The 13,495-nt window shown below is 39.4% G+C and overlaps 1 protein-coding gene across 15 annotated transcripts in view; it reads right to left on the reverse strand.

Annotated features, from left to right (window-relative positions):
* The window catches only part of RAPGEF6 (Rap guanine nucleotide exchange factor 6), a 185,534-nt gene that overhangs the window by 159,751 nt on the left and 12,288 nt on the right, over positions 1-13,495 (reverse strand). For 10 of the 15 annotated variants that reach the window (XM_084762393.1, XM_084762379.1, XM_084762389.1 and 7 more), the window contains exons 2-3: positions 2,310-2,380; positions 205-261 (exon numbers count right to left, since the gene is read on the reverse strand). In XM_084762393.1, the coding sequence (XP_084618519.1) occupies positions 205-261; positions 2,310-2,380 (128 nt within the window). Of the gene's footprint in view, positions 1-204; positions 262-2,309; positions 2,383-13,495 lie in introns of those variants that run through there. The other 5 variants (XM_084762385.1, XM_084762395.1, XM_084762396.1 and 2 more) reach the window with 4 other exon arrangements.

Raw genomic sequence — 13,495 nt, forward strand, 5'->3', positions numbered from 1 at the left:
TCCAAAACAGAGCTGAGAGGTCCTTTCTAGAAAGCCACTCTCTTTAGTGGTCACAGTTGTATATATTTCTAACACTGACATACTAGACCATCTCCAATGTTTTGCATGTATTACACTTTAGTTTATGATTACCAAGTGGACTTTAATGTGAAAAGTCAAGATTTAAACATGTCACTAATGTGAGCTAATCATAAAAATACTTACCAGAAAAGCACATGATTGCCATTGTATCTTTCATAGCGTGCTCTTGTAGACAGTAACCTAATAAAAAAGGTAAAGAGCAAAGGCTTTATAGTACGCTGTTTCAAAAGTTGTCATAGCAATAGAAAAATTATTAGACATATAACTAAAATCTTACTAAGCTAAGAAATATATGTAATGCAATAACATTTTTAATAAAAGCTACAAATAATACTTTGGTTTATCTTAAAGTATTTTGCCTTTCACTTTTTAAAAAGTAACATAATCTAGTCACAGTGGCATATACCTGTGACCCTGGCCCTCCAGGCAGAGGCTGGAGGACTGAGGGAGAGACATGAAGACTGGCACAAGTTTCAGGCCAATTAGAGCAATATAGTGAGATTTTGTATCTAAAAATCAAGCAAAGTAAAACAAAACGACAAAACCAATCAAAAAAGCAACTGATATTTAAATGGCATGGATTTAAAAATCTTATGGACATTATTAAGACCTGTCAATTCACACAAGGTAATTTTTATTATGATACATTTGAATGATTCATTCCCACATCTTGTGAAGGTGACTGGCAACAGCACATATACAGGAAAAATCTCCTACGTATATAGATTTGTTGCACTTTTAAAGCATCTTTAAAAAGAAAATAAATTCACTTTACTATGACTGCTCTAATTTTCAGTTTTCATTTCATTTTTCCTGATTTACTCACAAATACTAACACCTGAGTTACGCTATTCAAAGAGCAGAATGTAATAGAAAATACATTATATTCTAACAACTTGATTCATCATCAGGACCTTGAACACTGAGGAAAAGCAGTGAGCTAATAGGTCATGAAAGAAAGCCGACTGGAAAAAAAAAAGTACACAAAATTACAACAACTAACCACACAAAGGGACTGCATGTAAGTCTATGGAGCATCTTCTTGATTTAATGACTGATGTGGAAATTTCCACATCACTGTGGTCAGTAATATCTGTGTGCAGGTGGCTCTGAGTTGCATAAAAAAGCAACCTGAGCAAGCCATGGGGGGGACAAGCAAGTAAGCAGTGTTCTTCCTTCCACGGCCTCTGCTTCCCCCCCTGCCTCAGATTCCTGTCACGGCTTCTCTCAATTACGGGCTGTGATGGGAACTTTCAAGCCAAATAAATGAACCTTTTCCTTTCCAAGTCGTTTCTGGCTATGGTCTTTATCTTAGCAACAGAGGGAAAACTGGGGCAACTCCACTACCTGGCTCACACTGGGGAAACAGGAAACAGGTCTTTGCTACAGCTATTCTCATCTAGCTTTAAAGCACTATGACAAAGAAAAAGTTGTCACCCCATTTTATTAAAGGCTTATATAATGAAGATGGTGCCATGGCTAAGAGAAACTGGGACGAGTGACAGGAACTTCGTGCACACTGTTAGAGTTTGGGGCTGAGGTCACAAACTGGTCAATGAACTCACAAGTGTAGGTGGCGTGCTAAATGAGTGGCAAGGTTCTCACTAACATCCCACTCTGATCCAGTGAGTAGTGTTTGATAGTAACCTTTATCACAAAAGAAAAGAAAACTCTATGACTAGCCTTATAAAAATGCCTAAGTTATCTGGCTCCAGAAACTAGAATATTCTACCTCTCTTTTCACTCAGCACTAGACTTTCTTATCTTGCCCGTATTACAGAGGCCTCTATTCAAAACCCACTTCCTATGAGAGATCTTCAGCAATCATTTAAAATCAAGCAGCTACCAGGAGACTTCACATCTCCATGCTATATGATTCGTACTGGACTTAACATTTCTGCATAGTCTACAATTTGTTGTTGTTTTCTTTTTCTTTTCTTTTCTTTCTTGGGAGGGCTTTATTCTGTAGCTCTAGCTGTCCTGTAACTCCCCTGTAGACCAGGCTGGCCCCAAACGCAGAGATCCACCTCCTCAGTGCTGGGATTTAGAGGCGTGCGTCACCTCCACCTAGGCTGTATATAGTTCTTACTGTGCTTACAAACCCTAGGTCATTAGTCATCTAAGTATTTCAAATGCCTAAAATAGGATGACTGTAAAAGGTGCTTAAGGAATATATGATGAGCTAATGAGTAACTATATAAACTAGGAAACCAGTTACACTTACTTACCTAAGCTGATGCTCCCTGAGGTTTGACAGTATTTCCATTCCATGGAGGTAAGAATAAATAGTATTTAAGTCCTGTGGAAGAGAAAAGTTTTTAGATTACTTTTCAAATATACATTCTAAAATATAACAACCTGCCACACTGAGACATAAATCTTTTAAAATACCCAACCATTTCCACGACAGAGCTCTGTTACCTATAAAAGAGCCACAAAGCCTCTGAATTACAAGTTTCAAAAAGGGAGCAATAAGATGCTCCCTCCAGGAACTTGTCTTCTTTATGAGCATGGCATCATGGCAAACAAAAAAGACCCAAAACTCATTACCTTTTATCTAAGTATATGACCTCATTATTTCATTTCTAAATAGACATGACTTTTTCTTTAGTATCTACAGATTTGTGAATACTAAATATAAAAATAATATTTGAAATGTTATCACACAGGCAACTAAGTTTCACTTTGTTTTCAGCTTCCTCTATATTAGTCTCAGTGTTTGTAGGATCTTTGTAAGATCTGGGTTTTCCTTTCTTTCTTTTTCATTTTCTCTTTTGTTTTTTCCAAGACAGAGCTTCTCTGTACACGCTTGGCTGTCCTGGACTCCCCTTTGTAAGCATCGAATGGCTTTCCTTTCTTTTAAAGATTTACTTTATTTTTAACTATGTGCATAAGGTGGTGGTAAGGAGAATGTTCACTTGACTGATGGTGGCCAAAGAAAAGATTCCTCTGCAGCTGGAGTTACAGGTGGTAATGAGCTGCTCACAGTGGGTTCTGGGAACTCAACTTGGGTCCTCTGAAAGAGCACTAAACTTAAGGAGTTTTAAGCCACTAAGCCATCTCTCTCCAGTCCCATGGCTTTTCAAAGTCCCCTTAAAACACGATTTTCTAAAGACTAAAGAGAGTCAGTGTCATAATTTCCTAAGGAAAAAACAGGGCTGGAGAGATGGCTCAGCCGTTAAAAGGTTAGGCTCACAACCAAAAATATAAGAAAAAAGGATATCCAATGGATGAAAACTACTGTTTTACTCTGAAAGCAGCAGGCAATCTTTCTTTAGCCCTCTTATAACTACTTATAAAACAAAAAGCACCACCATGATAAAATGTAATCTTAACTGCGAGCTTTGGCGTACTACAATGAGAACCTCCCAGCAGGCCACGCCCCCACTGAAAGGCATGCTCTGCTACTCACGATATTTAAGATTACTGATATGTGATGATAATAAAAAGTAGACAAGCTTAAATTCTCTATATAATATTCTTATTCTCTTGTTTAAAAAATGTCTTTATATTAGCACAGACCACTGCTGACTACTGTCACACTCTGATATGTAACTTGCCAAATATCAATTAAAAACAGAGAGAAAGAAACTAAGACAACTTGCTATCCAATAAGTTAGTAAGGCAGCCTGGGAACACTAAGAAAAAGCAAAAATAATCCTGAATCCAAAGACCACAATTTCCAACTAGAGATGGAGAATTGAACATATAGTATCTCCTGATTAATCATTATTAAAATGACAAGTCAAAAATATTTTTTTATTTTTTTATTTTATTTGTCAAAAAGATTAAGTGTACAAAAAGGATAACTATATTAAAAGAGGAAACCATGTGAAGTAACAAAGCAAATTAAACTTCCAATACAGCTACAAAGATATTTCTTATCTCGTATGTTCTCCTGCAATAGGCCTATACCAACTTTCATCAAGAACTGGAATCTGGGGCTGGAGAGAGATGGCTCAGTGGTTAAGAGCACTGGTGGCTCTTCCAGAGGACTCAGGTTCAATTCCCAGCACCAACATGGCAGCTCACCACTGCCTGTAACTCGAGTTGCAGAGGATCTGACACCCTCACATAGACACACATGCAGGCAAAACACACATGCACATAAAATAAATAGTTCATCTTAAAAACAAGAAAGAGAACTGGAATCCATGTGTCCTTCCACTGCCTGGGTTAGTTCTATGGTTTGTTTCAATCAGTAGAAGGGGACAGTAGCAAGGTTACTTCACTCCAGACATGCAATACGGTAAGATAAGGAAGCCCATTAATGTTATTAAAAAGCCCATGCTTGCTTCAGATTTGAGGAGACCACATGGATAGCACCAAGGTACCAGGTATGTGATGTCATCTTAGTCCCGCCCACCCACCAACTGAATGGAACGAAGATAGCAGCCCCAGTTCAAAGCTCCTTAAAGCAAAGACAACATTTCTTTACAAGGTGTATGTATATGGGGGAGGTGAAGTAAGGGACAAATGACACAGGACACACGTACATAAGCAAGTAGTGATGGGCCCTGTTTTACTATATTCAATTTGTATGAACCATTTCTAGCCCCCGTTACAGTTGCAATTTCAGATATAATATAGTTGCAGGAGCTAGGTGTCTTCAACTAGTACTGAACTAGTTAGTGGAGTCTTTGCCATTCTGATTGTAAGAAATTGCTCTCATGTGGGGTAATGTTAACCTATGATTTTGCCATAGGGCTAATTTAATGTTCCTACTGTATCATACCACAGTCCTAAAACATCTAGACCTCTTAATTAGATATAATATCATACTGCTGAACACAATGAACAAAGGAATGAATTAGAGGTAATTTGTATGTTGCAGTACTTGGTAATGTAAATGCCAAAAGGTGGGAAATAAACACTTGGAGACTGAATCTGCTATGTAAGTGAACCTTGGGTACATAAGGACATTCCTTCTAAAGGGAAAAAGTGTTGGGATTTCAAGTTTAGGTCAAGAGAGACTTAACCAACCCTCCCCGACCCCCACAACCCCTAACAATAAAACCAATACATGAAAGACTTAAATTTTTAAAAATTATAGTTCCATTTATTTTGTATGTGTTCAGTGCACAGGTGGAGGCCAGGGAACAACTTTTGGGAGTACGGTCTCCCCCCACCCACCGCCCTGTGTATTCTGGGGACCAAACTCAGGTCTTCAAGCTTGGCTGCAAGCACCTTTTATGCTAAGCATTACTGGCCCCATGAAAGGTTTTTCTGAAAAGAATGATATCATGAACAAAGGCAAATGACACTTGAAACAGAAACGTACACATTTGGTGACACATTTCATTATTCAAACCATATTGCTTTGTAGAGAATAGAAAGTTGCAAAGCAGAAAGGAGATAAGGAATAAGATATACTGAAAGTGGGTTCTAGAAACCTGCAAAAGGTCTCTCTTAAGTCTTGAAGACACAGTGGTCATTATGTGCAAGTAAAGTTAGATTAAAAAAAAAAAAGGAACACCACTACCACCTGAGAAAGCAGCATATGGTAGCACATCACTATAGTCACACCACTCAAGAGGCAGAGGCCAAAGAATCACAAGTTTGAGGAATCAGAAGCTCAAGGTCATCCTCAGCTATATTAGGAACTTGAAGTCAGCCTGGGCTATAAGAAATCTGCCTTAAAGAAAGAAAGAAAGAAAAAGAAAAGAAAAGAAATCTGCCTCAAAATGGGAAAAACAAAAGGCAAACAAAAAAAGGCAATTTTTTTCCAGGTAAATAATAACTAGACTAAAAGAGAAAACCACTTCAAGTAAGAAAGGTCATTCCACAAGAAATACATCCATAATACTGAGTGTGGCTCTGCAGGTTTGGAGACACTGATTCCAAAGCATGTGTACACTTTTTGGGGAAAGGAGCAGTACAAGACTCTCACTGAACAACAAGCTACAGTTATCATCAGAGTAACTTTAAATTCTAGAGCCAAAGGAACAATAAGCAAGGGCAGATGCTGATTTGGAAGAATAAACTGGTCTTTATCAGCAGGGAGAAGTAGAGCTGTTTTTATGTAGTACTTTGATATAGAACAGCAACTACTTATATAGTGTTTACATTTTTTGTTTATCAGTCACCTAGGAAATGTACAAAGTATGAGAAGATATCTATCAGATACATGCAATATAGCATTATTTATATAAGGGAATTTAGAATCCACAGATGTATTATCCATAACAGTCCTGGAACCAACCCTTGAATTCAAAACCAGCCTATCCTACATTATGTAAGTATCAAGTCAGCCCGGGTTCCATAGTAAGGCTATCTCAAGAGCCCAAGCCCAGGTAGGAGAAAAAGAAAGAAAGAAAGAAAGAAAGAAAGAAAGAAAGAAAGAAAGAAAGAAAGAAAGGAAGGAAGGAAGGAAGGAAGAGAGAGTGGGCCAAACTTGAGTTTAAGTTCTGGTCCATGTTACAGCCCTATGAAATCCTAAACTAGCATCACTAGGAAGCTTAGGGAGGAAAATGCATTCTCAGGCTCTAACCCAGAATCTTATGGATTATGTCTCCAGCCTGGTTTAATAAGCCCTACATGTGGTTCTAAAGACACTAATGTTTAGGAGACACCAATTTATAGGCAGGCAGTAAGTCACTCTAGATTATCTGTCTGGCAACATACTAATTGAGAATGAAAACCAAGTTTAAAAGTCACAAAACACTAAGCCTTAAAAAAAAAAAAAGACACTTCTAGAACATGTGGGTAGTTATTTTACTTTATTTTATTTTAACATCAGTAGAAAGGAGTTTCTTGGGGGTCTTTGTACCAATTAACCATTATGAAACAAGCTTGAGGAAATACATGGTCTATTAAGTATTTTGGTGTATGCAAAAGAAACAAAATCTATCCTAGCAAATATCACTTAGCTCCTCTAAAAAATAAAATGAAAAACACCAACAGTCACAAATTCAAATGCTAGAAAAGAGACGATATTGAAAGCTCTTTGATGCATCTGAAAGGAGAGGCAGTGAAGAGCACAGAAACTAACCGTCTGGGACATGACAACACCCTAAATCACTAGCATCTGTTGCTTTAACTGTACCAACAAGGCACTGCAGAAATTATTCAAGGCATTAGAACAAAGACTAGTTTAGGATTAGGAATAAAATAAGATGTTTCATCTAAGCAAAAAAAGTTATACACTGCAGTTAGCAACAAACCATATACCCAATGGTCGCCCCATTATGATGGAGATGAAAAGATCCCCACTGTAGCTGTTTTCAACGTCACAATGCAATACTCTATTCATGTGTTTGTGTGATTCTTGTGTAAACAGAGTTTCTGTCCTGCCAGGTATACAGAAGCACAGCAGTATAGTTATATACAGTAACAAGTACTTGATAGTGATAAATGACTCTGTTGTGGAAGGTTTGGTTTCTTTAAAACCTTAGCTATGTTATGTAAACATGGTTTTGTTTTGGTCCCAAGTGTAGGATATAGGGGCTGCTCTAGTTTGTTCATAGCTGGTAAAAGCCTCATGAGGGGGCATGTAATCCTTGTCAGTAGGAGACTGACAGGAGGTGTGTTTTTTGCCAGATGGAAAACATCTTGTGCGGACTCTTAGAGGGTATAAATATGATAGCCCAGCGAGAAAGAAGGAGGAGGGCTGCTTGGAGGAGATGGTTGGAGCTGCATTTGCTGTTGCTGGCTGGATATACTGATGACAGAGATTGGTATTGCCCCAAACAACCTGGTGACCCTAAACAGCAGGAAGTAGGCAAAGAGAATTACGCTCCTTCTTCTCACTAACCTTCTTTCTCTCCTACTTGGTGTTGGGGTGTTTATATATCTCAATGAACGTGGAGAAGCCAAATGGTTCCTAACTAGAGCCTTCGCCTCTACTGACTAGTAAGTGTTCATGGTACTGGAAGGTACTCTGCATGCTACCAAAGGATAAAGCTAAACCTCAACCCAGCTACCAATCCTACAATTTACAACAGTTGCCTGCCTTCACAGTATGTTGATACAACAGTGGCACAAATACTAAGGGAGTAATTAACCATTATCTGATTGGATTTAAGGCCAACTCCACAAGATAGAACCCACGTCTGACACTGTTCAGGCGTCAAAAAACCAAGACTACATAGGCTGTGGACCTAGGGGAAAACCAAATATTATTCTGCTAAAGGAACAGCAATAAAATGAGTCCTAACAACATTAGCTATACCCATAGGTCAGTGTCTCACTCAACCATTATCAGAGAAGCTTCTTCTTGTAGTAGATGCAAACTAATACAGAGAGCCACAAATGGGCAATGTGAAGAAAGTAAGACACTTTGAAACACTCAGTCCTTAATGAGATATCTTAATAAAACCTCACCTCACCAGGGTTCAAGGAACTAAGCGGAAGATGGAAAGATACTAAGAGCCAGAAGCAATGTATCACACCAAGAAAACAGTGTCTTCTAGACACAACAGGAGTGACACACTTATGAACTCAGAGACCATGGCAGCATGCACAGGGCCTGCAAAGGTTCAAGCCAGACGGGATTCCACTGCTGGAAGGGGAAGGGAACATGAGTCCCCCCCATCCCTAAACAACAAAAAGAAGCTATCTCCATATCGACAGCCACTTGCAAAGGGAAAATTAGTCTTACTGGGTATATAAGCTACAAATAAGGAAAGAACCCATGCCCAGCAGTAGATGGCTAATACAAAATGAACTCAATAATATTTTTGTAGACTTGTTTTTTAAGGTCTCATATTGCTTTGTTTGGGCTTTCTTTTTTTAAAAAAATCTTACTTGTCTTTTGCTTGTAGAGTTTCTGATTTTTGTTTTAGTGTTTTGTGCCTCCTTCCTTTAAAATTTTTTTCATGTTTGTTTTCTATAGAGAAAGAAGGTATAGTATTGATAAGTGGGAAGGCAGGGAGGTAGGGAGAATCTGGGAGGAGACAGGAAAGGGAAAACTGTGATCAAAATATATTGTGTGGAACAAAAAAAAATTTTTTTTAACTAAAAAAACTGAAGTCTAAAGAAAATTTGTATTTCTTAAAATCTGTGATGGCTTAATTTCTTGTAAAATACTTATTTGATATCCATGTATGATATGTATATGTGTGTCTATGTGTGAGGTCACATGTGTGGTTAGAGGACGTCAAGTGACAGTCCAGTCCTCTCCTTTTACCTTGTAAAATTGATTATTTTCAGCAAATAGTTACCCCAAATTTTCATTAGCCCAAGTATTTACTCCATCTTTTACCTAGAAAACAAGTTCATGCCAGAAAATTTAACAGTAAGACTCTCTCAGGATGAATCCTAAGGTCAGAACAGATTCTATACACTGCACAGCTCTTGCTCTATAGTGAAATGTTAAGATGCAGAATCATGTCCAAATCACTTAGAAGGTAGGCTAATAATGTGTTTAAAAACTCAGGCACTCAAAGAAAAAGTTCTCAGTAATACACTTAATCAAAGGGATGAAAGACCTCTGTAGTAAAGTCATTAAACACTGAAGAGGACACAAAGAAATGCAAAGACACACTGTGTTCACAGATTGCAAAATCAGTATTGTTAAAACATTCAGACTATCCAAACCAATCCACAGATTCAATGCCACCTCTATTAAAATACCAGCGGCAGTCTTAACATTAAAAAAGCACAATCCTAAAACCATATGGAATTGTAATACAGAAAGACCAAAAAAAATCTTGATCACAAGAACAAAGCAGGGGGTATTAAACTACCAGAATTAAAATAGACGAGGCAGAGCAAGACTAAGCAATGCCTTCTTCCATAATCATCTGATTAACTACTCATGCACCAGACAATTTTCAGAAGAGGTAAGAAAGTTGGGTTAGACACCATAGTGACTGTACTTTGCTTTCTTTTGTTTTGAGACAGAATTTCTATGTAGCTGAGGCTAACCTCTAACTTAAAATCCTTCTGGATACTGGGATTATAGGCACATGCTACCATACTCAGCTAGTATCTGCTTTCAGTGCAACAAAATAAAAAGATATACTGAAGAAGGTAGGAAGCAAAGAGTTATCTGCATTATCTTTCCACAGCATGGAGAGAGATGCCCCCTGCTTTAGGGTACATAGAAGAAATTAAACTTAGGTCTTAGCCTTGATACTCAGTATCAGGCTTGCCATGGTGAAGCTCAGTGTTAAATAAAGTCACATGACCCCAGCCAGCAGGCCACACTACCCATTACAACTATGTTTAGGTTAGGAGGGTGACTACCTCAGGCAGTAGAGGGAGGACAAGATTCCACTAGCTAGGAAGTAGAGCATAAAAGCCAGTCAAGGGCTTTGTCCTAGAGTTCTATGCCTGGCACAAGGTAAGACTAAGTGCCTGTAAAAACTGAACATCCTATATGCAGACTCATGGAGTCTCAAATGTAAACCCTGCAACAAGGAGATATTTGTGCATGATCAGAACAAACTTCAGTTTCAGCCTGCATGGCTTCCGGCCTTGGACTGGATCCAGGACACATCTATCTCCATAAAAGTAGTAATGGTCCCTTGCAGCTGTGAAAGACTCAGGTGTCAAACAGCTTAGCGTTAGTTTTCATGGCCAAGGCACCACTACCCATTCCCCAACCCCAGACAATGTTAGTATTGCCAAGTCAGTATTAACCAACAGGGCTCTAAACTGCCCCAAGTGCCAGGCAGGTCCATGCACCAGCAGGGCAGACACATCCTTCATTATCACCAGTGATGGACCTCAGTGCCCCCAAGATTGTTAAACCTCTGCATGTTAAGAGTTAGACCCAGGCATGACTCAGCTTAGAGTTAGCCAGGTGGCCCAGAACTGAACCTTCATCAATACTATCCCAACATTTTGCCAGCATAGTGTGGTATAAGACCCCATTCATGGGACAGGGTAGGAAGCACAAGACTATATAATGGAACTTAGTACTAGGCTGGTCAGATCTGAATGGCCCAAAGCCAAACACTGGTCAGATCCTAATAGTCTGCCTGTGGATGGAGTCTCAATCCCAGTAACAGTAGAAGACATATAAATTATATAAAAAATTTTATTACTTTTATTACCAATATCACCTATGACTGGTTGTAGTCATCTTGGGCCAGGAGTCCACCTCAGCAACAGGCAGCTTATAGCACTATGACCCTTGGTCATAGGACCTATGTGTTGTGCTAGTGTTAGTAGTTTGTGAGCTCAAAGTACTACACAGCTTTGTAAGTATTGGAGGATACATGTATGACTTAAGGGCCCAAGCATCAAAGATCTATCCAAAGAGATTCTTTCTGGAACAAGGTTGAATGAATCCTGCACGATCATATAAGAGACCCCAAAAGAAAGTTGGAACTACGGATGAGGCAGCAGGACCTACAGGATCCCAGGCAGAAGCTTACAGTTACAGACTATGCTTTCTAGGTATTCTCTTCGTTCTTTCCCAATGACACATACACAGTCTACCTGAAATAAACCTAGGCTTAAATTGTGCTCAAATACCAAAGTAGTGATACGGTATCAGCAGTTCCCCAGCAAATATGGACCCTCTATCCAGTGTTGGCACAGTAAAGCGACAACAAGCTCACACTATGCTATATTAGGATGACTAGGAAACCTCAATGCCCAAAGAATAGCAAGAGCATTCAATGGCACATGCCACAAAACATCAAGATATGTCAGGAAAACAAAGATTTCACTTCAAAGTGTCAGAGCTCTTAGAGAACTTATAATACCCATTTTAAAGCCACTGAAATTGAAGAAAACACAAAAATATATTTCAGTACTTTAACAGAGAAACTTAGAGGTAGAAACAACTTTTACAAAATCAAATAAGACTCCTTTAACTGAAAAAATACACTGAAAATAATTTAAAACTAACTGAAGACATCAACAACATAATAGATGAAACAGAAAAATAAACGGTGAACTTATATCTGGCTACTGGAAAATATATGGTGGAGGGGTGGCTGGAGAAACAGCTCAGGAGTTAAAAGTGCTTGCTGTTCATGCAGATGTTTGGCTCCCAGCACCCACATCATGTGGTTCACAACTGCATGCTAGCTCCAGTCTTATGGACCTGACACATTCTTCTGATCTCTTCTCTCTCTCTCTCTCTCTCTCTCTCTCTCTCTCTCTCTCTCTCTCTCTCTCTCTCTCTCTCTCACACACACACACACACACACACACACACACGCACACACGCACACATATAAAGTAGAAAAGCATTCCATATAATTGTTTAAAGTGTCTCTGCTACCCAAAGTGATCTAGTGACACAATGCAATCTGGATCAAAATACCAAGATCCTTGACACTTCACAGAACAATAACAACAACAACAACAAAAACAATCCTAAACAACAACTACAAACAATCCTTAAAAAAAAAAAAAGGAAAAGAAAAGAAAGAAAACAAGTCTGAACCTGCAAGAGGTGTTTGACCAGATGGAATCAGAAGACTATTCCAAACAGGAAAGAGTTTTAGACATCCATAAAGGAAGAGAAAGGACATCTGAAAACTCTGAGAAAAACATGTGATCAACCAAAAAGAGCAGGCAAGCCTAGCATCTGTGCCATAGCTCCCAGGCGGGGAATGGGAGAAGCCACGACAAGGAAAGTCCAAAGCCCTGATACATTTCAAATTTTGTTGGAGGTTTTGGTGAGAAACAAATTTCTTTGGTGGAAAAGTCAATATAAACTGAAGTCCCATTTCATCACTTTAAATGATACTCCAAGGGCAAGGCCAGGAACCATCTTGAGAGGAAACCCATCATTAAGCTGAGAAAAGGAAACCATAGGCCTGGGAACTGCAATCAGGCCTGCCAAAGTCATAGGATGAAGGCAGGCCCAGAAAAACAGCGAGCCAGATAGAGGCTGACAAGCTGAAGGGTGCAGGGAGTTGGGGGACTCACCCAAGCAGGCAAGTACATAAGGAATGATAGTTAGTCAGTCAGTCTTCTCCCCCTCCTCCCTCCCTTCCTCCCTCCCCCATCCTCTCTTAATGGCTCATCAACTGAGATAATTCTAGAGTTTGATAGCCTGCGGTCAGTAGCTCATCAACCTCTGGAGCCACCTATCTGCCAACACTTCTGAAGAGCCTGAGCATGCTGAAGGTCCAGTGGTGTACTAACCAGCCACCGACACGTCCATCTAGCAGAGTGACCGATAACCAGGAGAGCTTTAAAGTATGAAGACATGTCCTTTACCTACTTAACTCTCAGTACTGTGACTGCTGCTCACATTCCTGATGTACCTGAGAAAAGCATTCCCCCAGAACCTCAGCCAGGTTTGAGCTCTTAAGTCTCAAGGAGAAAGAGAACATTCCACAGGCTACAATGCTAAATGTGGCCAGCAGAGGCCACTGGTGCTCAAACAAGAAAAGTTTTCTCTGAAGACAACAGTGCCAGAAGTCACACCCCTGCCTCAGGGACTCACCAACAGGATAAGCTCTAGGAAAGACAGTTTAACGGACCCTCTCCAGGCCTCTTGCAT

Source organism: Acomys minous (assembly GCF_964271855.1).
Source record: "Acomys minous genome assembly, chromosome: 16".
In the NCBI taxonomy this organism is placed as follows: domain Eukaryota; kingdom Metazoa; phylum Chordata; class Mammalia; order Rodentia; family Muridae; genus Acomys; species Acomys minous.